Source organism: Crotalus tigris, unplaced genomic scaffold (genome assembly GCF_016545835.1).
Source record: "Crotalus tigris isolate CLP2741 ecotype Arizona unplaced genomic scaffold, ASM1654583v1 scf7180000018609.294051, whole genome shotgun sequence".
Lineage (NCBI taxonomy): Eukaryota > Metazoa > Chordata > Lepidosauria > Squamata > Viperidae > Crotalus > Crotalus tigris.
The window spans coordinates 32,997-56,828 of NW_024097104.1; the positions used below are offsets into that span (position 1 = coordinate 32,997).

General features: G+C 43.4%; 1 protein-coding gene across 5 annotated transcripts in view; it reads left to right on the forward strand.

The window, feature by feature from the left end:
- The window catches only part of NPFFR2 (neuropeptide FF receptor 2), a 34,803-nt gene extending 19,807 nt beyond the window's left edge, over nt 1–14,996 (forward strand). For 3 of the 5 annotated variants that reach the window (XM_039355132.1, XM_039355130.1, XM_039355129.1), the window contains 3 exons: nt 1,726–2,068; nt 5,245–5,344; nt 13,417–14,996. In XM_039355132.1, coding sequence (XP_039211066.1) covers nt 1,738–2,068; nt 5,245–5,344; nt 13,417–14,260 — 1,275 coding nt within the window. In that variant the 5' untranslated portion in view covers nt 1,726–1,737 and the 3' untranslated portion in view covers nt 14,261–14,996. Of the gene's footprint in view, nt 1–1,389; nt 1,584–1,725; nt 2,069–5,244; nt 5,345–13,416 lie in introns of those variants that run through there. The other 2 variants (XM_039355133.1, XM_039355134.1) reach the window with 2 other exon arrangements.
- Nucleotides 14,997–23,832: the final 8,836 nt, after the last annotated feature.

Consider the following 23,832-nt stretch of genomic DNA (forward strand, 5'->3'; position numbering starts at 1 on the left):
TCTGTTCTTCAGTACTAGTAGTCTACAAAGGATCTTCATCTCAACTGACTGTATGCTGTGAGTAACAATGATGTAAAAGAAAGTAAGTGTGTGGGTTGATGGAGGGGGGTATGAATTTCAGATAATATTTTGACAGGCGAAATTCACTTTTCGCACATACTGTGTTTGCTGGCAAAACATACATCTCTTGCAGACAGATGCCAACAAATTTTAAGAATGCAGTTTTCTCTTTTTAGCCTGCACGGAGACAAAACTGGAATGGTTTCAATAAGGATTAAAATTGAGAAGGCAATTAATCCCACAAATAATTGATTTTAGAAATACTCCTAACTTTAAATATGAAATATACACTCGTCCTTTCGTTTGCATTCAATGCCAGAAAGCAATAATTGCATTTTCTCTTTTTGGTTAGTGTGGGATTAGTGATAATTGTTTACTGTATTTTTTTTTTTTAAATAATACTCCTTTCAGGCTGTGAATGTCTAACTCAGGGATAGGCAACCTTGGCTCTTTTATGACTCATGGACTTCAACTCCCAGAATTCCTGAGCCAGCATGGCTCAGCTTGGAAACTCTTCATTTCCCCTCAGCATGGCTGGCTCAGGAATTCTGGGAGTTGAAGTCCACGAGTCATAAAGCAGCCTAGGCCAGAGGTAGGCAACCTTGGCTCTTTTATGACTGGTGGACTTCAACTCCCAGAATTCCTGAGCCAGCATGGCTCAGCTTGGAAACTCTTCATTTCCCCTCAGCATGGCTGGCTCAGGAATTCTGGGAGTTGAAGTCCACGAGTCATAAAGCGGCCTAGGCCAGAGGTAGGCAACCTTGGCTCTTTTATGACTGGTGGACTTCAACTCCCAGAATTCCTGAGCCAGCATGGCTCAGCTTGGAAACTCTTCATTTCCCCTCAGCATGGCTGGCTCAGGAATTCTGGGAGTTGAAGTCCACGAGTCATAAAGCAGCCTAGGCCAGAGGTAGGCAACCTTGGCTCTTTTATGACTTGTGGACTTCAACTCCCAGAATTCCTGAGCCAGCCATGCTGAGAAGAAAGGGAGAGGTTTTCAAGCTGAGCCATGCTGACTCAGGAATTCTGGGAGTTGAAGTCCACGAGTCATAAAGTGGCCTAGGCCTAGGCCAGAGGTAGGCAACCTTGGCTCTTTTATGACTCGTGGACTTCAATTCCCAGAATTCCTGAGCCAGCCATGCTGAGAGGAAAGGGAGAGGTTCCCAAGCTGAACCATACTGGCTCAGGAATTCTGGGAGTCGAAGTTCACGAGTCATAAAAGAGCCCAGGTTGCCCACCCCTGGTCTAACTGGTTAATAGGACGGGGCCCAAAATTTCTGTTGTTAAGTGAGCTTGGTCCCATTTCATGACAATTTTTTTTGCCACAGTTGTTAAGTGAATCACTGCAGTTAAGTTACGAACACAGTTGTTAAGTGAATCTGGCTTCCCTCATTGACTTTGCTTGTCAGAAGTTCGCAAAAGACGATCACATGATCCCCCTGGGACATGCAGCCATCGTAAATATGAGCCAGTTGCCAAGTGTCTGAATTCTGATCATATGACAAGGAGATACTGCAACCGTCGTAAGTTTGAAAAATGGCTCTAAGTCAGTTTTTTCAGTGCTGTTGTAACTTCGAACGGTGACTTAACAAACGGTTGTGAGGACTGCTTATAAGTTCCTTATCTTCTCCACTAACTTATTTTTTCTTTAATTTTTGTGGCAAGGCGCAGTTTAACATGGATAAGAAATACGAGGAGCCCGGTTCTTCCCAGTCCGAACTCTCTCTGAGGAACTGCACCGCTTCTGTCGACGTTTGTCAGATGGAGCCCAACATCACCTATGTGGGTTTTTACCTTCACCACCCGCTGGTTGCTTCGGTCTACATCATCTCTTACCTGCTCATCTTTCTTCTGTGCATGATTGGCAACGGAATCGTCTGCTTTACCATTCTGCAGAGCAAACATATGCACACTGTCACCAACCTCTTCATCTTGAACCTGGCCGTCAGCGATCTGCTGGTGGGGATTTTTTGTATGCCCACCACTCTCCTGGACAACCTCATAACAGGTACAATGGCCAGGGGGCACCTGTTGGATATCATCCACACGAATGTAAAAGAAAGATCAGGGGGTAACACAATCCAACTTGCGAGAGTGTGTTTACTATACGTAATCTGTAGAGTGCTCTCTGAGCTTAGTTCTCTTGCAGACGTTTCATTACCCAACTAGGTAATAGTAGTAAAGTTGGAAGGGACCTTGGAGGTCATCTAGTCCAACCCCCTGCTCAGGCAGGAAACCCTACACCATTTCGGACAAATGGCTGTCCAGTCTCTTCTTAAAAACTTCCAGTGTTGGAGCATTTACTGCTTCTGGAGGCAAGCTGTTCCACTGATTAATTGTTCTCACTGTCAGGAAGTTTCTCCTTAGTTCGAGGTTGCTTCTCTCCTTGATGAGTTTCCACCCGTTGCTTCTTGTCCTGCCTTCAGGTGCTTTGGAAAATAGCTTAATTCCCTCTTCTTTATGGCAGCCCTTGAGATATTGGAATACTGCTATCATGTCCCCCCTTGTCCTTCTCTTCGTTAAACTAGACATACCCAATTCTAGCCACCGTTCCTTATATGTTTTAGCCTCCAGTCCCCTAATCATCTTTGTTGCTCTTCTCTGTACTCTTTCTAGAGTCTCAACATCTTTTTTACATCGTGGTGACCAAAACTGGATGCAGGATTCCAAGTGTGGCCTTACCAAGGCATTGAAGAGTGGTATTAATACTTCACATGATCTTGATTCTATCCCTCTGTTAATGCAGCCTAGCACTGTGTTGGCCTTTTTGTTAGCTGCAGCACACTGCTGGCTCATATTTAGGTGATTGTCTACTAGGACTCCGAGGTCCCTCTCACAGTTACTACTACTGAGCATGGTGCTACCTATGTTGTACTTGTGCATTTGGTTTTTCTTGCCTAAATGTAGAACTTTGCTTTTTTCACCATTGAATTTCATTTTGTTAGTTAGTGCCCAGTGTTCAAGTCTGTCCAGATCCTTCTGTATCTGAAGCCTGTCTTCTGGAGTGTTGGCTATTCCTGCCAGCTTGGTGTCGTCTGCAAATTTGATGAGTTCCCCATCTATCCCTTCATCCAAGTCATTGATGAAGGTGTTGAAGAGTACTGGGCCCAGAACAGAGCCCTGGGGCACCCCACTACACACTTCCCTCCATATAGATGCAGTTCCATTGAGGACCACTCGCTGAGTACACTAGAAGGAAGTGGAGTTTACTCTCATCCAATCAAGGAAGCACCAAGACATTCCCATTAACACTGATGTTACTTAGTTAGGTAATGCAAAGCCCACTTCTTACTCACACTGATGATGTTGCTTAGTTAGGTAATGAAATGTCTCAAGAAAACAGCCAAGTTCAGAGAGCATCAAGAACCCCACAGTTCAACCCTGAGTTACAAATATTATCTTCTAATGAGATAAAAAATCTAAATAGAAGTAGTTAGGCTCCCATGTACGTTTTTTTTCTTCTTAGCCTGGTCTGCCTTGTAACACAGACATGCCTACAGTATTTGGAATCAAACATGGGACCCAAACACCAATAATCAAGGCTTGCTGTAATAATTGTTTATTTAATAATTTCTGGAGGAATTCCAACAGAAAACCGTGAAGTCATGTCCGATCCATCACAACCCTATGAACAATGTTCCGCCAGGCCTTCCTGTCCTCTATCATCTTCTGGAGTCTATTTAAGCTCATGCCTGCTGCTTCAGTGACTCCATCCAGCCACCTCATTCTCTGTCGTCCCCTTCTTCTATTGCCCTCAATTTTTCCCAGCATTAGGTTCTTCTCCAGGGAGTCCTTTCTTCTCATTAGGTGGCCAAAGGAATTTCAACTTCAGGATCTGGCCTTCTAAAGAGCAGTCGGGGTTGATCTCCTCTAGGACTGACCGGTTTGATCGCCTTGCAGTCCATGGGACTCGCAGGAGTCTTCTCCAGCACCAGAGTTCAAAGGCCTCCATTCTTTGGCGCTCAGCCTTTCTTATGGTCCAACTTTCACAGCCATACATTGCAACTGGGAAAATCATGGCCTTGACTCAGTTGCAGTGGTACCTTGATCCTCATCGTTAATTCATTCTGCCGAATACTAAAACTGATGGCTACCAAGAAAATCACGTGATTTACTAAGGGGCCCGCTATTTTGACTGGAAGAAATAGCACGAGGCAGCCGACATCAGCAAGTTCTTCCTTGCATGTTGACTGCTGGGGGAAAGACAAGTGTTGGGATAAGATTTCTGCTTCAAAACGCATTGAATACCGAATTCGACAAGTTTTGAAGCAGTCAAGTGATGAGGTATAACTGTACTGAGAACTGAGGACTTCAAGGCTGCCCCTATTAGCACACATTCCTCCTGTTGCTATCTTGCTAACACACTTCTGTGTTTCCAAAAATTTGTTTTCCTCACAAGCATCATCCTATATCAGTGATGGCGAACCTTTCAGAGACCGAGTGCCCAAACTGCAACCCAAAATCCACTTATGCATCATTGGGTGCCAGGTGGGTGTGGCCCATTGGGTGGGCGTGGCTGCGGTGGTAACTGGCTGGGACTAAAAAGTTCAATCAATCAATTCCAACTTTGCAAGATTTTTTTTCCCGCGAGAAGTTGAAATTGACTGATTGATTGAACCTTTTTTTTTTTTTGCACAAGGTGGCAGAGGCCTAAAGCGAAAAGGTTTTATAAATCCCAGCTGAAGGCCTAGGACTGGGGTGACAGCGCGTGTGCCCACAGAGAGGGCTCTGAGTGCTGCTTCTGGCACCTGTGCCATAGGTTCACCACTACTGTCCTATATCATGATTTTTGATCAATTCATGATCAAGTCCCATGGATTATGGGCCTTGAAAATTAGGGATTGTTTAACCATCTTTGGTTGACTAAACCACTATTTGGAGTCACAAATACGGTACATTATAAATGCCGGTCATAGCTAGTTTTGCATGTTAAACCACAGCCAAACAAATCATATTATCATTGTAATATGATGTATAAACTCAGCCTATGCAATTCAGTTGATTTTTTTTTTAAAAAAAACCCCAGACCTTATCCCTTTAATATTTATACAAAGTGAACTAGAAAGTTATTGAATGCTGTGGCTGTTTCCAAATGCTGTATGTAGCCTTTTGCTTGTCTACTAATTGAAAATAATTGAACACGGTTGTTGACCTTTTCATCTAAAACAATGCTTTATTTTCCAGGATGGCCTTTTGGAAGCGTTGCCTGCAAAATGAATGGCACAGTCCAGGGAATATCTGTTTCTGCTTCAGTCTTCACTTTGGTAGCCATTGCAGTTGATAGGTAAGGCTTTGTAAACACCTAGAAATTGATATGGAGTCCAGAAATCTGTTGTTCCTCTGTCACCTAGAATTGTATGTTCCTCAGACTTAGTAATGAGATCAAAGTGCTCTAACGTCAGGAAGAATTAGCCCCGGGGAAGAAAATATACCCCATAATGATAAAGTGACGAAAAAAGCAAGACATGGATACCCTGTGAAAAGTTATGTTGGAATCTAAGGCTTAAAAGGTAGAACATCAGGGGTCCTTGGTGCTCTCTGAGCTTGGTTGTTTTCTTGAAGACCCAAAGGTGCTTTTTCATGAGCCAACTGGACTTTCTTGTTTTTCTTTGAAGATGTTTTGCTTCTCATCCAAGAACCTTCTTCAGCTTAAAAAAGAAAAACAAGAAAATCCAGTTGCCTCGTGAAAAAGCACCTTTGGGGTAACTATGACTTGGATGACTGAGAATTTCCATAGACTTTTTTTGGAGATGTTTCATTACCCAAACTAGGTAACATCATCAATGCTGCATCAGTGCTGGGCAGTAACATCACTGGCACTGAGGGGGTTCCCTAGTTTGGATAATGAAACCTCTGCAAGAAAACACCCAAGTGTCAACACTGCTAACATTGGATGTTCTTGCTTTGACAACATATGGAGATGCAGCCTTTTTCTTTCTTTACTCTTAGAATAAGATGATACTGGAGGGAGGGGGAGGAATTTGATGGGAGTTAGTTAGACTTTATGGATTACTGCCTTGTCGTGGCGAAGGGGCTTGCATAACTCAATGAAGCTATAAGCTATGCCGTGCAGGGCCACCCAAGACAAACAGGTCATAGCAGAGAGTTTTGACAAAATGTGATCCACTGGAGAAGGAAATGGCAAACCACTCCAGTATCTTTGCCATGAAAACCCCATGGACAGTACTAAAAGGCAAAAAGATATGACGCTGGAAGATGAGCCCCTCAGGTCAGAAGGTGTCCAATATGCTACTGGGGAAGAGCAGAGGGCTAGTACTAGTAGTGCCAGAAAGAATGAAGCGACTGGGCCAAAGCCGAAAGGACGCTCAGCTGTGGATATATCTGGTGGTGAAAGGAAAGTCCGATGCTGTAAAGATTTTTTCTCCATAGGAACCTGGAATGTAAGATCCATGAATCAAGGCAAGCTAGACGTAGTCAAAAAAGAGATGACAAGACTGAACATCTAAAATACAAAAGGATTTGGAAAATTGGAAGAAGCTGCAATTATCCCTACTGGGGAGAATTGCAGCGATTAAAATGAATGTTTTGCCAAAGTTTCTCTTTTTATTTCAAATGATACCTATTTTAAAGAACGAGGCCAACTTAAATGAATGGCAGAAAGGTATCAATAAATTTATTTGGCAGGATAAAAACCAAGAGTAAAACTTAAAATTATACAAGATATTCGTGAGAGAGGTGGACTCAAGGTACTGAACCTGAAATTGTATTATGATGCCGTGGTGTTAACATTAATTAGTGATTGGGTTAACTTAACAAATGTAGATGTACTCCTCCTGGAGGGATGGGATTTACTTTTTGGATGGCATGCCTATTTAATTTTTAATAAAAAGGTTGATAGGGTTTTTAAGTCTAATATTTTAAGAACTTCTTTGGGTTTGGAAGAAATATTATAGAGGTGACTCTAGAATTCCATTATGGGCTATCCTATGGCATGCGATAGAAGGGATAAGGAGAGGAGTTAAGATGGATAGTATTTCTTATACACAATTACTTGGATGGGATGGTAAAAATTGGCAATTAAAATCTATGGAAGATTTAATACAAGAAAACATTATTTATTCATGGTTTCAGTATAGACAATTATTGGAAAGATGGAAGATAGATTGCAAGGTGGGTTTGCTCAGAGAGGATGAGAATTTATTAAAACAAATAAAAGATCAAAGACGAACCCATATTAAAAGAATTTATGGGGTGTTAGTGGAATTGGATTCAGAAGCAGAACTAGTTAAATATTGTATGGTTAAATGGGCACAAAATTTTGATGAATTGGTTCCATTAGATACTTGGGAGATTATTTGGGTGAGGAATGTCAAATTTACACAAGCCCAAAACGGGAAAACTTTTATAAAATGTTTTACTGATGGCACCTTGATCCGCAAAAAATGTCTCATATGTATTCAAACTTGCAGCCTAAATGTTGGAGATGTGGTTGCTTGAATTCCACTTATTATCATATTTGGTGGTTATGCAAAAACATAAAAGCTTTTTGGATTAAGATATGGTGGAATATTCAAAGAATTTTTAAAAGAAGGATAAAATTTACTCCACAATTGTTTTTGCTGGGTATTGTTTCTGATTGTGACAGTAAAGAAACTATATTAATGTTAAATTTAATTACAGCGGCTAGGTTGTTAGTAGGGCAATGTTGGAAGAAGGAATCTTTGCCTACTTTGCAAGAATGGTTTCTTAAAGTTTCTTACTTAGCGGAAATGGCAAAGATTTCGGCTTTCTTGAAAGATCAATCGCAAGAGAAGTACCTTTTGGTATGGAAAAGATGGATAAATTTTATACAATACAAGTATGATATAAAAAATATTATTTAGCTTTTGAATAATTTATATTTAAAGTTTAAGATATTTTTTAGATATTCCCTTTTTTAATTTTTTTTCTTTTTTCTTCTTTTTCTTGTTTCTTTTCCTTTTCTCTTTCTGCTTTTTAAATATTGGTGTTAAAGTATTTTATAATTTGTTTAATTATTGTAAGCACATTTGTATATGGTTTATTTGTGTTTAAAATTTTTTCTTTTAAATTTTAATTAAGCCTGTATTCAGCTCTGGGAAGGTTGGGGGAGTGTTGGGGTGGGTTGGGAGGGTCTGGGGAAGGGAACTTTTTGTAAAATTTTAAAAAATTTTCAATAATAATAAAAAAAAAGACTGAACATTGACATCTTAGGAATCAGCGAACTAAAATGGACAGGAATGGGTGAATTTAACTCAGATGACCATCAGGTATACTACTGTGGGCAAGAATCCCTCAGAAGAAATGGAGTAGCCTTCATAGTCAATAAAAGAATAGGAAAAGCAATACTGGGATACAATCCCCAAAATGACAGAATGATCTCAATTCGAATCCAAGGCCATTCAATATCACAATAATCCAAATCTATGCCCCAACCACTGGTGCTGAAGAGGATGAAATTGACCAGTTCTATGAAGCCCTACAGCACCTTATAGAATTAACACCAAAAAATGATGTCCTTATCATCATGGGGGATTGGAATGCTAAGGTAAGAAGCCAAAAGATAACCGGAATAACAGGCAAGTTTGGCCTTGGAGTACAAAATAAAGCAGGGCACAGGCTGATCGAATTTTGTCAAGAGAATACGATGGTCATAACAAACACTCTTTTCCAACAACCCAAGAGACAGCTTTACACATGGACATCACCAGACAGTCAACATAGAAATCAGATTGACTATGTGCTCTGCAGCCAAAGATGGAGAAGCTCTGTACAATCAGTAAAAACAAGACCAGGAGCTGACTGTGGCTCAGATCATGAGCTTCTCGTTGCAAAATTTAGGCTTAAATTGAAAAAAGTAGGGAAAAGCACTAGGCCACTCAGGTATGAACTAAATCATATTCCTGATGAATATACAGTAGAGGTGACAAATAGATTTAAGGAACTGGATCTGATAGACAGAGTGCCTGAAGAACTATGGATGGAAGTTCGCAACATTGTACAAGAGGTAGCAACTAAAACCATCCCAAAGAAAAAGAAATGCAAGAAAGCAAAATGGCTGTCTGAGGAAGCTTTGCAAATAGCTGAGGAAAGAAGGGAAGCGAAGCGAAAAGGAAAGAATTGCAGAATTCCAGAGAGTAGCTAGAAGAGATAAGAATGCCTTCTTAAATGAACAGTGCAAAGAAATAGAAGAAAACAACAGAATAGGGAGGACCAGAGATCTCTTCAAGAAAATTGGAGATATGAAGGGAACGTTTCATGCAAAGATGGGCATGATAAAGGACCAAAATGGCAGAGACCTAACAGAGGCAGAAGAGATTAAGAAGAGATGGCAAAACTACACAGAAGAACTATACAAGAATGAGCTTAACATCCCAGATAACCACAATGAGATGGTCACTGACCTCGAACCAGACATCCTAGAATGTGAAGTGAAATGGGCCTTAGAAAATCTGAGCAACAACAAAGCTAGTGGAGGTGACAGTATTCCAGCTGAGCTATTCAAAATCTTAAAAGACGATGCAGTAAAAGTGCTACACTCAATTTGCCAGCAAATTTGGAAAACTCAACAGTGGCCACAGGATTGGAAAAGGTCAGTTTACATTCCAATTCCAAAGAAAGGCAATGCCAAAGAATGTTCAAACTATCGCACCATTGCACTCATTTCACATGCTAGTAAAGTTATGCTTAAAATCCTACAAGCTAGACTCCAGCAGTATGTGGATCGAGAACTACCAGAAGTACAGGCAGGATTTCGAAGAGGCAGAGGAACTAGAGATCAAATTGCCAACATACGCTGGATCATGGAGAAAGCTAGGGAGTTCCAGAAAAACATCTACTTCTGCTTCATTGACTATGCAAAAGCCTTTGATTGTGTGGATCACAACAAATTGTGGCAAGTTCTTAAAGAGATGGGAGTACCAGACCATCTCATTTGTCTCTTGAGAAACCTATATGCGGGTCAAGAGCAACAGTGAGAACTGGACACGGAATCACTGATTGGTTCAAAATTGGAAAAGGAGTCTGGCAAGGCTGTATACTGTCGCCCTGCCTATTTAACTTATATGCAGAGCACATCATGAGAAAGGCAGGGCTAGATGAATCAAAAGTTGGAATTAAGATTGCCGGGAGAAATATCAACAACCTAAGATATGCAGATGATACCACTCTAATGGCAGAAAGTGAAGAGGAACTAAAGAGCCTCTTGATGCGGGTGAAGAAGGAGAGTGCAAAAGTTGGCTTGAAACTCAACATTAAGAAAACCAAAATCATGGCATCCGGCCCTCTCAATTCCTGGCAAATAGATGGGGAAGAAATGGAGGTAGTGACAGATTTTATTTTTCTGGGCTCCAAGATCACCTCAGATGGGGACTGCAGCCAAGAAATTAAAAGACGCTTGCTCCTGGGGAGGAAAGCTATGGCAAATCTAGACAGCATACTAAAAAGCAGAGACATCACCCTGCCAACAAAAGTGCGTATAGTCCAGGCCATGGTTTTCCCAGTTGCAATGTATGGCTGTGAAAGTTGGACCATAAGAAAGGCTGAGCGCCAAAGAATTGAGGCCTTTGAACTATGGTGCTGGAGAAGACTCCTGCGAGTCCCTTGGACTGCAAGGCGTTCAAACCGGTCAGTTCTAGAAGAGATCAACCCCGACTGCTCTTTAGAAGGCCAGATCCTGAAGTTGAAACTCAAATACTTTGGCCACCTAATGAGAAGGAAGGACTCACTGGAGAAGGGCCTAATGCTGGGAAAGATTGAGGGTAATAAAAGAAGGGGACGACAGAGAATGAGATGGCTGGATGGAGTCACTGAAGCAGTAGGTGTGAACTTAAATGGACTCCAGAAGATGGTAGAGAAGTCCTGGAGGAACGTTGTCCATGGGGTCGCGATGGGTCGGACACGACTTCGCAATTAACAACAACAACAGTTAGACATACAAAATTGTAATAAGAGCTGATAAGGCATGGCGGGAATAAAGAACTGGACAGAAAGCCAGCATTTCAAACTAATTGGAGAATGTGATTTATGACAGTTAGTTGTAGGAGGGAATTGTGCTTTGATCTATGTGCTGAAGGGAGGGGAAGTCAGATTTTGGCTTCGATTATGTACGTGCTGAAGCTATGCTGCTTGAATAAAGATTCTTTAAGGTAAACAATGCCTCAAAGTTCTTTGAAGAGTTTCATCTTTCGGAACCATGACACCAAGCTCAGAGAGCACCAAGAACCCCTCGTTTCAAAACCTGAGCTACAAATATTCTCCTTTATAGGTTGAAAATCCTTACTGAAAAATCTTAAATGGAGAGCTTTCAACATTTAAACCAGAGGCTTTTGCTAGACCGTGTTTAGGTTTCTGAGGAGGAGTTTATAGCACAAATGGTGGACAAATATTTCATCTGAGGAAGATCTCCAGTTAAGTCCCTCACTTTTCAATGAAGATATCTAAATTTAGTAGCTGGAGCAGTGAGATTGGGCAGTGAGCTAGAACACTTAGAACTGCTTATAAGCGCTATGTGTTTAAAGCTTGAAACATTAGAGACACCACACACCCACTTCATGGTCTGTTCCTGTTGCTCCCCTCTGAGAGGAGGTTTTGAAGTATTTATAGCAGAACTACTAGATTCTGTAATAGCTTTGTTCCTTATGCCATCCGTCTGGTAAACTCGCAAGATTTGGGTTTTTTTTGCCATGTAAGTATACATCCAACCTAGGCTGTGATGTTTCTCTGTGTCATATATGTGTGTGTATATGTAAGTGCACGCAACAATTTGTTTGTCATATTTATGTAGTGTATATTGGAGGTGGGTGATCCTTTGAGAGTTCTATGCAATGAAATCTCATTTTAAGTGACAATAAAGTTAAGTTATTCTACCACACAGTTATGGTTGATTGGTAGCAGAATGCTGGCTCCTGCCTGAGGCAATCTGCACTGTGATTGGTTGCTATGGGTGCGGAAGGGGAGTTTCCCTTTTTTCCCGCCTTTTTTCTTCAGTGTACCCTGTCATTTACCTCACGATGCTCCCCTTAGCATGACTATCTTGTTTGCTGTATATAGAGATGTAAAATATATTTATTTATATAAAACTGCAAGTTAGTGTCTATAACTTAATTTGGACACCAGTTTCGCAATTCCCTGACAAAAAAAAAGTAATTGTCAGGCTGTAGAAACATCTGCCTGAATGTACTTGAAAACTGCTTCCATTATTAGTATAAAATCATGGGCTAAGGGGATCAATGGTTCAACTGAGTGGGCACTTTTAAATATATCTTATTTCAGTAGGACATGAAGAAGCAGAAGGGCTTCTGAGGCCCTCTGTTCTTTTTAGCATAATCACGAGGAAAGCTTATACTTCCTGTTTTAAAATGATTTTAATTTATTCTTTGATCAAAACAAGCCAGTAGATCGGGAGAAATCTGGTTAGTTTGAACTGTGCCTTGTTAACAAGGAAAGATTGTGATGGTATGAACCTGGCTGATTTCAAGAAACCAGGTATTAACCATTGTTCCTCAGTCTATCCCAGTTCAGGCTAATGATTGAATTCCAGTTAAGTCTAGTCAGAAAATGAAAGTTTTTTTGGTTTCCGTTCCCTAAACTTCATTGGATAGAAAAGGATAGAAAGCACAAGCACATAGGTCCACAGTTCATTTATTTTTGCTCAGGCATTTCTGCACCATGACATTAAATATGTACCGGTATATGACAGTTTCTATTGTGTGATGTTGTTACTGAAAGTTAGAGATGCAAGCCAGCACTGTTTCAAAGTCATAATCAATCAAACTAATTATATGTGTATTCAGAAGTCTAGTTTACCTTTTGTAATATTTGACAGGAAAGTGCTGTGCTTTGTAGATTACTGTTTCTCTTTAGCAAAGGAAGGAAGGAAGGAAGGAAGGAAGGAAGGAAGGAAGGAAGGAAGGAAGGAAGGAAGGAAGGAAGGAAGGAAGGAAAAGGAAGGGAGGGGAGGAAGGAAGGAAGGAAGGAAGGCAGACAAAAAAATTACTAGACAATTCCTAGGACAAGAAATAATAGATGGAAACTTATCAGAAAGTGATCCAACTTCCTGACAGTGAGAATAATAAAATCAGTGAAAGAGCTTGCCTTCAGAAGTTGTGAGTGCTCCATCAGAAGTTGTGGGTGCTCCATTAGTGGAGGTTTTTAAGAAGAGATTGGGCAGCCATTTGTCTGAAATGGAAGAAGGTCTACTGCCATGGGCTGGACTAGAAGACCTGCAAGGTCCCTTCCAACTCTGTTATGGTGTTATTCTGTTATTCCATGATTCTTAGCACAATAAAAATCGACTTTGCGTTGCTGTTGACCATGTGGCTATTCTGCGGTGTTGCAGTTTAACAAACTGAAATATTCTTTTTCTCTCGCTTGTAGGTTCCGTTCTATTGTTTACCCCTTTAAACCAAAACTTACCGTATGGATAGCACTTATGCTGATAGCCATCATCTGGGTCCTGGCTGTTGCCATCATGTGTCCCTCTGCTGTAATGCTGAAGTTAATGGAAGAAAAGCATTTCCAGGTCATTCTTGAGGAGGACAACCAAACCCGTCCCATCTACTGGTGCCGGGAAGACTGGCCCAACGAGGACATGAAAAAGATCTACACCACCGTCCTCTTTGCCAACATCTACTTGGCTCCCCTGTCGCTCATTGTCATCATGTACGCTCGGATAGGGATCACGCTCTTCAACACAGTGCTTGCCTCTGGGAAACAAGGCCATGAGCGCCACTCCGTTTACAAGAAGAAGTTGAAAGTCATCAAGATGCTGATCATTGTGGCTTTATTATTCATCCTCTCCTGGTTGCCCCTGTGGACCTTGGCCATGCTATCTGATTACGCAGAACTGGATGAGGCACAGCATAAGCTCATCAATATCTACGTCTACCCCTTTGCCCATTGGTTGGCCTTCTTCAACAGTAGCATCAACCCAATCATCTATGGCTTCTTCAACGAGAACTTCCGTCGAGGTTTCCAAGCTGCTTTCCAGCTGCAGCTCTGCTCCGGGGAGGTGATACCTCGGGAAATGTATTCTCAACGGGCACAAAGCAATGCAGTCTTGCCAGTCACGGTTCCCCAGCAGATAGACCATGATCTGCCCTCCTGTGCTGCAGGCCGGTCAACTCAAAAGGGGAACTGGGTGGACAAGACACAGGTTCTGGTGATGGAGAATCTAGAAGGTGCCTCCAATGACAACGGCACTAAACAAGACTTGCTGTGAGCTACCTCAGCTGCTTGGTGGATGCCCCGATTTAGTATTTCTCAACCTTGGCCACTTTAAGATGGGAGGGCTTGAAGTTGGACCTTTATTCTTTGCTGAAGTTGAAGTTCGCACATTTTAAAAGTTGTCCAGGTAGAGAAAGGCTGCCCTAATTGATGCATCAGCCATGACATTCAAACCCACCTGTGTGGAAAAGAAACACAATTGCTGGTGTTTTGAGATCTTCTAGCTGTACAATGAATCATTTCTGTCTCCTACAGGTTGTCCTTGACTTACGACCATTCATTTAGTGCACATTCAGAGTTACAACAGCACTGAACAAAGGAGAGTACCTGCAAGTGATTTATTAGAATTTTGAAGGAAAGTATTTTTCCAAGATTCATAAGAATCAGGAGTGATTATGTCATCTACATATAACCTTTGGACTATCACACGGAAGAAGTCTCAAAGTGTTACTGGTGGATCTTTACAGGACGTAGTCATATACTGCCATATACTGTATATAAAGTATTTTTTTTAAAGAAGAGAACAATTTTTCAAAAAGATGTTTATATCTGAAGAGTTGGAGATCATCAATTTCAATTTAGAAGTTAGAATAACCCTAGATTCCCTATAAAGATACCGTGGTTTTCCCGAAAGTAAGGCCTACATGAGGGGTAGGCAACCTTGGCTCTTTTATGACTCATGGACTTCAACTCCCAGAATTCCTGAGCCAGCCATGCTGAGGGAAAGGGAGAGTTTCCAAGCTGAGCCATGCTGTCTCAGGAATTCTGGGAGTTGAAGTCCACGAATCATAAAAGAGCCAAAGTTGTCTATCCCTGACCTACACCAACAATAAGCCCTAGCTTGATTTTTGTGGGTGGGCCTAATATAAGCCCTATTCCAAAAATAAGGCCTAGTTTTGGGGTGAGGCACACACTTAAAAATCAAGCTAGGGCGGGAGTGGGGCGTGTGGAGCTACCCCACCCACCCTGCACCCACTTCCCTTGCAGCCAGGCCTCTCCTCGCTGGCCCACTTCTTCTGAGGCCTCTTCTGCAGCCATACCTGCATTTCTCAGTCACAGGGCTTTCTGGAAGGCCTCTGCAGCCGAGGACCAAACTATGGATTCGGTTCTGCAAGACCTCAGCAGCCGAGCACCAAGCTATGGGTTGAATCCATAACTCGGTGCTCAGCTGCTTAAGCCTTCTGGAAAGGCCTGACTGCAAAATGCAGGCCCGAATGCAGCTGCAGAACTTCGTCCCCAGAAGAAGTGGACCGGCTGGGTGGGGCTGTTGGTGCCAGAGGTGAGGTAAGGCCTATCTTGAAAATAAGACCTGGTGCCTCTTTTGGAGGGAAAAAATAATAATAAGACCTGGTCTTATTTTCAGGGAAACATGGTATAAACTCTTGGATATAAAGAGTAAATCCTTTCAACATCCAATAGCCTTAAGTTAGAGAGTGGTACATAAACATTTAGTTTTCTTTGGGCTTTCTTTTAAAGGAGAGTGGGCTTCAAAATTTATGCAGGTTTTATGTATAAAAAGTATGTCTCACAAAAGTAGGTGAATATATATGGCTTAGGTCTGGATAATGTTGCAGGATCCAATCTGGGTCATTCACCCAGACCAGAGATTTTGTCTTCCAAGTTTCCGGACTCGTGCTGAAGCTCATCCTCAGAGAATTTCTCTTTAGCAGTGTATGTGCTTTGGGCTATTCTATCTGTGCTATTTATACGTTGCCTGTTACGTGTGGCTTTTTAGATGTTGACTGTGGTGTTGACAGCTGGCTATTGTCGTTGGCTCTTTTCCTTGTGCTGCCAAGCTCTCATCTCCTAAGTACTTGATAAGCTGGTGGTACATCAACAGTCCTGTTGACTGACAAAGGTTCCATTTTCCAGGTTTCAGTCACTTCCCTGGCTGTTTTTGTGCCTGCTCATCCAACAATATGCATTCAGTTTTGCAGTTACTAAGAGGCGAGAGCTTGGCAGCACAAGGAAACAGCAGCCAATGACTTAATAGCCAGCACCCCAATCAACATCTAAAAACCCACACACAACAGGCAGCATATAAATACGACTCACAAATAGCCTAAAGCACACACATTGCTAGAGAGAAGTGGGCTCCAGCATGTGTCCAAAAGCTTAGAAGACAACAACTTCTGGTCCTGGTGACCAACCCAGATTGGATCCTGCAAAATTATGTCTGCTTTTCTTTATTTTGAGAGGGCAGCAACCCGTATTCCTTAACTCTCACGATTCCTCGAGAATAAAGGTCAATTAGGCAGGATAGCTGTTATCTCAAATTTTTTCTCCCTGTTTTCTCTTTTAGGTGATTAATTGTACTCCTTTGAATATTTTCTTTAGTGCCTGAGAATTGCTGTTCAGGTTCTAACGTTGAATTGACTAAAGCTAGAAGTCAAAACACTTTTTTTACCGGAGAGTTTTAATTTTCTTAAACTCTGCTTTCCCCAGTTCAGCCTCTTCTGGTTGCATTGGGCTGTAACTTCCGCCTCCCCCAGCTAGAAGTATCAGAGATCAAAGTAGCCCATCCTGAGGGGAACTGCAGTCCAATGTGCTCAAAGAGAGCGTGCTTTATTTGTATATAAATGTACACTTTCCCTTGAAATGTAAGATAAGCTTCCATTTGCCTGCTTGCCAAAGGCCTGTAACCACCTTGGCAATTTATTTAGACAGGTTAGAAAATGGGGTAAGCCACATGAATGAACTTCAGCCAGTCCCTATCTCTCAGCTCAACTCATCTCAGAGGGCAGTGGGGGCGAACCTATGTCACATGCGCCAGAGGTGGCCTCAGAGCCCTCTCTGTGGGCACGCATGCCATCGTCCCAGGCCTGCCTCCCCCTGCGGCCTCCTCACCAGCAGCCCCCTGGAGGACAGTCACCCCTGGGCACAGCCCATGCGAAGCAGCACAGCCAAGACATGGCAGCCGGGCAGCGGGGAAAGACTCCGCCCTCATGCTCTGTCGTGTGCAGATGATGCTGCGGGGCGTGGGCAGAGGATGTGGCCACCATGGTACTGTTGGGCCACCTGGGCGATCTGTGGCGGGCCATGGAGGCGGGTGGCCCTGTGGGCAGGTGGGGCGGGGCAGGGGGCAGGATGGGGGTGGGATGGGGTGGGGGTGGTTTTGGGGCACTTGGTCTCTAAAAGGTTCGCCATCACTGTCATAGGGTTTTGTTGTGGGGAAAAAATAGGAAGAGGGAGGAGTATTAGGAAGGATTATTAGGAAGGGATATTATTAAGGAAGGTGCATTAGAAAGATAAAACATACAATGAATGTTTTAGAGAAGGTCTAGGGGAGACATGATAGCAGTCTTCCAATATTTGAGGGGCTGTCACAGAAGAGGGGGGTTGACCTATCCTCCAAAGCACCTGAGGGCAATACAGGTAGTCCTTGACTTACAACAGTTCATTTAATGATGGTTCGAAGTTACAATGGGACTAAAAAAAAATGACTTAGGACTGTTTTTCACAGTTACGACCAGTGGTGGGATTCAGCCGGTTTGCATCACTTCCAGTAGCTAATTTTTGGTTGCCCAGGCCCAGAACGGACTTCCGGAAGTGGCATCCACACAGAGAACTGGTTGTTCACCTATTTGAATCCCACAACTGGTTACGACCATTGTAGCATCCCCATGATTATGTGAACATACTTATGACGGTTGCCGTGTGCCGGGATCCCCTTCTGAGACCTTCTCACAAACAAAGTCAACAGGGAAGCCAGATTCACATAACCACCAGGTTACTAACTTACCCACTGCAGTGATTCACTTAACAATGGTGGCAAGGAAGGTCGTAAAAGGGGGCAAAACTCACTTCAGAAAGGTCTCACCTAAGAACAGAAAGTTGGGGCTCCATCGTGGTCGTAAGTCGAGGGCCACCGGTACACAGACAATTTGCTGAAGATATGTCATTTACAGACTTTGCATCTGTGGATGGATCTTCGTGAAATCTGTAGTGTTTATGACCAGGTTGCCAACATAGCACAAAATGCAGAAATTACAAGCTGGTTTTTCCACAGAATGTTGGCCTACAAGGCGTAAATGGGGTTGCCTGATTTAGTAATGTGGAACGTTATGGGAACAGGAACAGCCTTCCCTTGATATTGCAGCCCCTTGTTTGATTTCTGCAGCTCCACAACTGTGAATTGCTACAACTGGAACACGCCTTCGAACGCTTAGACCAGTGGTGGCGAACCTTTTAGAGCAGTGTTCTCAACCTTTTTAATGCCGCGACCCCCAACCAGTCGTAAGTCGAGGACTACTCAACCGGTCGTAAGTCGAGGACTACTCAACTGGTGCAGCATCGTTTGCAGAATGGGACTTTTGGCGGGCTCAGCAGGGCAGAGACAGCCTGGACAATTCCTATTGGCTTTTGAAAGCCAATAGAATTAGACTCTATTCAAGAGAGTCTATTCTATTGGCTTTCAAAAGCCAATAGAATAAAAGGGAGTAGCACAGCTAAGGAAAAGGGGAAAAAAATGGCGGACTGCGTTGTTTGGCGACCCCCGTGAAATGGTCATTCGACCCCAAATGGGGTCCCGACCCACAGGTTGAGAACCACTGTTTTAGAGACCGAGTGCCCAAATCGCAACCCAAAACCCACTTATTTATTGCAAAGTGCCAGGGCCGCATCAGCATTGTGCTGCCCTCAGGGGGGTGGGGGTGGGCGTGGCCCAGTGGGTGGACGTGGCTATGGTGGTCACGGCAGACTGAATGGGCATGGCCAGGGTGGGCGTGGCCACCTTGATGTTGCTCATGGGGGGACGTCTGTGGGGGTTGGACAGGATTGGGGGAGATCCAGGGGGTTTCTGGTGGGTGGGGCAGTGGGCAGGAGGCTCGTCCTGTGGGGTGAGGCAGGGGTAGGGCAGGAGTGCCATTGCTGTGGGGCAAGGCGAGGTAGGGGCGGCTGCTGCCTGACGCCATCAGCCCTCCCACACAGAGGCCAGGGAGCGCATGGTCTACCACCTCTACTCAAGCTTGCTAGTCAGCTGCTTCACCTCCTTTGTGCTGGGTGGGGCTGCCGCTCTGGGCACCAGCGGTGGCCTAATGGACCTGAGCGAGCTGATGGCGGCAGCAGGTGTACGCATAGATAAGGTTCTGAGTGCTGCCTTTGCTATGCATGCCATAGGTTTGCCATCACTGGCTTAGACCCCCCCCAAACCCTAGTCATTCATCCAGTTTTGTTTTCGTTTTGCGTAAGAAATGCATAATAAATTTCTGTCTTGCTCAAACAGTGCTCAGGGACATGTGCAGGTCAAGGCTGGAAAATATTGTTGGGATTGATACATGTGCTCTCTTGCTCCATAAATACATTTGTCTGCTCTGTCTGAAATGGTATACGGTTTCCTGACTGAGCAGAGGGGAGGGGGGCTGGACTAGAAGACCTCGGAGTTCCCTTCCCACCTGGTTATTCTGGGTTATATTTCCAATTGGCGAGGTCTGCCAGGAGAACTGAAGTTGGGTTGGGTGGTTGGCACATCAGCAGAAGCAACAAACACATCCCAACCTGTGCGTTTCATCTGAGCGGCGAGTGAAACATCTCCCAGCATGCTCTCCTTTTTCAGACTGTACAGTTTTGAGCCATTCTGGAGTACAGCAACATAAAGATAACAAATAAATAAATAAATTGCTTGCATATTTTACTATCATAGCAGTTGGGTGGTCTTTCTTAATTTTCTTTGGGACAGGTCGGCAACACAAAAGGGTAGGGTTTTTTTTACCACAGTGAATAATTCTTCATTGGGTCCGTTTACTGAAGCTCTCTATCCCTTGATTGTTTATTAAAAAGCACATGATTTCGCCAGGAGGACCATGGCTCGTTCTGACGTTTTTTAATTATAAAATTATAACATTCCAAAGATAGGTTAAACAAACAGAGGGATAGAATCACGATCACATGAAGTATTAATACCACTTTACAATGCCTTGGTAAGGCCACACTTGGAATACTGCATCCAGTTTTGGTCACCACGATGTAAAAAAGATGTTGAGACTCTAGAAAGAGTGCAGAGAAGAGCAACAAAGATGATCAGGGGACTGGAGGCTAAAGCATATAAGGAACTGCTGCTGGAATTGGGAATGTCTAGTTTAATGACGAGAAGGACGAGGGGGGACATGATAGCAGCATCCCAGTATTTCAGGGGCGGCCACAAAGAAGAGGGAGTCAAGCTATTTTCCAAGGTGCCTGAAGGCAGGACAAGAAGCAACGGATGGAAACTAGTCAAGTAGAGAAGCAATCTAGAACTAAGGAGAAACTTCCTGACAGAACAATTAACCAGTGGAACAACCTGCCACCAGAGGTGGTGAATGCTCCAACACTGGAAGTTTTTAAGAAGAGACTGGACGGCCATTTGTCTGAAATGGTATAGGGTTTCCTGCCTAAACAGGGGGTTGGACCAGATGACCTCCAAGGTCCCTTCCAACTTTATTATTATTATTATAGAACCTGCGTAGTCAGTGTTCTTACCGTTAGACTGTCATCCAATCCATACAATACAATCCATTCGATAAAATTAAACAGTATTACATTTTGTCCATAGTATTGTCAACGCTGCTAACATTGGATGTTCTTGCTTTGACAAAATATGAAGAGGCTTATACAGAGACTCTCTCTAAAAGTACCACACAGCTTATACAGAGACTCTCTGTATAAGCTGTGTGGTACTTTTAGAGTTAAATTAGATGATGCTGGGAGGGGAGGAGAAAAAATGTTTGTGTGGGGATTAGTTAAGATAGGAAATCATACAGAACGGAAGGGAAACTTTGCCCTTCAAACTGATTGGAGAATGTGATTTATGACTGCAAATTAGAGGAGGGAATTATGCTGAATATTACGGTGCTCAGGGGAGGGGAATTCAGATCTTGGCATCCACCACGTTGTGCCGACACTCTGTTTCACGATTAAAGACTTTTTAGGATAAACAATGTCTGGAAGTTCTTTGAAGTGTTTTCGTTAGGTGGAACTGTGACATCCTGCCAAGATCTACTTTCTTTTTCAAACTAGTTGGGGTCCTGAACTCCAGCCGCTGTCTCTAGGCTTGAGAGAAGCTGGGAAAGATTCAGGAGGAAATTTCATCATGGAAAAAGAGAATCTGCTTGAAGAGCCGAGGTGGCGCAGCAGTTAGGGTGCAGTACTACAGGCCACTTTAGCTGACTGTGTTCAGCAGGTCAGCGGTTCAAATCTCACCGGCTCAAGGTTGACTCAGCCTTCCATCCTTCCGGGGTAGGTAAAATGAGGACCCAGATTGTTGGGGGCAATGTAAATATATATATATATACATTGCTTACTGGTGTACACCGCTTAGAGAGTGCTCGCACTTAAAGTGGTATATAAATCTCATAAATAAATAAATAAATAAATAAATAAATAAATAAATAAAGATGGTGACCTGGCAACTGACATGTATTTATGCCGGCGGCTGTGTCCCAGGGTCATGTGATCCCTTTTTGTGACCTTCTGACAAGCAAAGTCAATGGGGAAGCCAGATTCACTTCACAGCCGTGTTACTAACTTAGCACCCGCACTGATTCACTTAACAACTTTGGTAAGGAAGGTCATAAAAATGGATCCAAACACTGTTAACAAATGTCTTGCTTAGCAACAGAAACAGCACCTAGCAGTGAAAAGAAAGTTCTTCTGTGGTTATCTTGATTTCATGTTCTCCCCTCCGGGACAATTTGTAGCCTAACTACCAATCTTTGAGACAGGTTTTAATGACCTTCCAGCTCTTTGGTTTCTATCAGTGTCGACAGACCATGAATTCTTCCTTAAACAATCTCTAAGTTAACTATCTTTAACTACATCCAACCATTATGACTCATAGGACATCATAAACAAAATGATTCTTTCTCCTATTTGATGGCCTTGGTGGGATCTGCCCCATCGTTTATGCCAAGGGTCTTCAAACTTGGCCCTTTTATCACTCGTGGACTTCAACTTCCAGAATTCCTGAGCCAGCATGGCTCAGCATGGCAACTCTCCCTTTCCCCTCAGCATCACTGGCTCAGGAATTCTGGGAGTTGAAGTCCGTGAGTCATAAAAGGGCCAAGGTTACCTATCTCTGGCCTAGGCCTAGGCCGCTTTATGACTTGTGGACTTCAGTTCCCAGAATTCCTGAGCCAGCATGGCTCAGCTTGGAAACTCTCCCTTTCCCCTCAGCATGGCTGGCTCAGGAATTCTGGGAGTTGAAGTCCACGAGTCATAAAAGGGCCAAGTTTGAAGACCCCTGATTTATGCTGTCATCCTGTTGGTGTCATACCTCGACTCTGGCTTGGTTTAAAAATGAGTATCTTCTACTCTTCTCATCCTTGAACAGATGACTGGAAAATACATTTATCAGTCACAAAGGAGCATGAACTAGCTCCACCTTTCCCTCCTGTAGGGTCTTTTAGGTGTATAAGGTATACCACATGGGCAGTCTAAGAACTGTAAACCAGGAATTCTTTGAAAAAATAATACCTTTGACATATAAGCATCAAACACAATTTAATGTTAGGCATATAATATATTTAATGTATAGTTATAATATGCAATAGTTTAAATGACTGGTGCGTAAATTTAATTGGCTTATAGACAACCTGAAAAGAAGTACAGTACTACAGGTGACATGATAGCAGTCTTCCAATATCTAAGGTGCTGCCACAAAGAAGAAGAGGATCAACCTATTCTCCAAAGTGCCTGAAGGCAGGACAAGAAGCAATGGATGGAAATTAATCAAGGAGAGAAGCAACCTAGAACTAAGGAGGAATTTCCTGACATTTAGAACAATTAATCAGTGGAACCACCTGCCTCCAGAAGTTGTGAATGCTCCAACACTGGAGGTTTTAAAGAAGAGACTAGACAACCATTTGTCTGAAATGGTATAGGGTCTCCTGCTTGAGCAGGGGGTTGGACTAGAACAAACATGTCAAAGACAAGGCCCGGGGGCCAGATGCGGCCCGCAAAGTGGTTTCATGTGGCCCGCGAAGCCATCCTGGAAACTGTGAGGGAACGGCCCCTGCTGCCTTGGCCCTGGCCCAGGCCGGCCGGGAGCCAATGTACAATTTTGTGGTGGCCATCTATGCTGAAACGCATTCAGTCTTAGCTCCACAAGGCCATCTGGAAACAGTGAGGAACCAGCCCCTGCCGTGTCGGCCCCGCCCCCTGGGTGCATGCTGGGGAGGTGTCACCCTTTGTGAGGAATGAAGAAATGGACCATGCCTTGGCGCTTGCCCCGGTCCCACCCCCTTTTGCCAGAGACCCTCAGATCTGTCCCACTCCTGCCCAGGCCCCCACAGGCACCCTTGACATGAACGATGTAGAGCTGGCCATGCCCACACAGTAGGCCACACCCACTCCATCTACCCAGTAGGCTGCACCCACCCTGGCCACACCCACCCAACCCCCGGAGGGCAACCGCAATGCTGATGTGGCCCTCAATGAAATTGAGTTTGACACCTCTGGACTAGAAGACCTCCAAGATCCCATCCAACCCTGATATTCTATTACTCTGTCATTCTGTTATTCAGTACTTCTGTTCCCAGAACTACAGTAGTTCATCACTTCTAAATCAGAGATGGGCAAATATGGCCCCTTTAC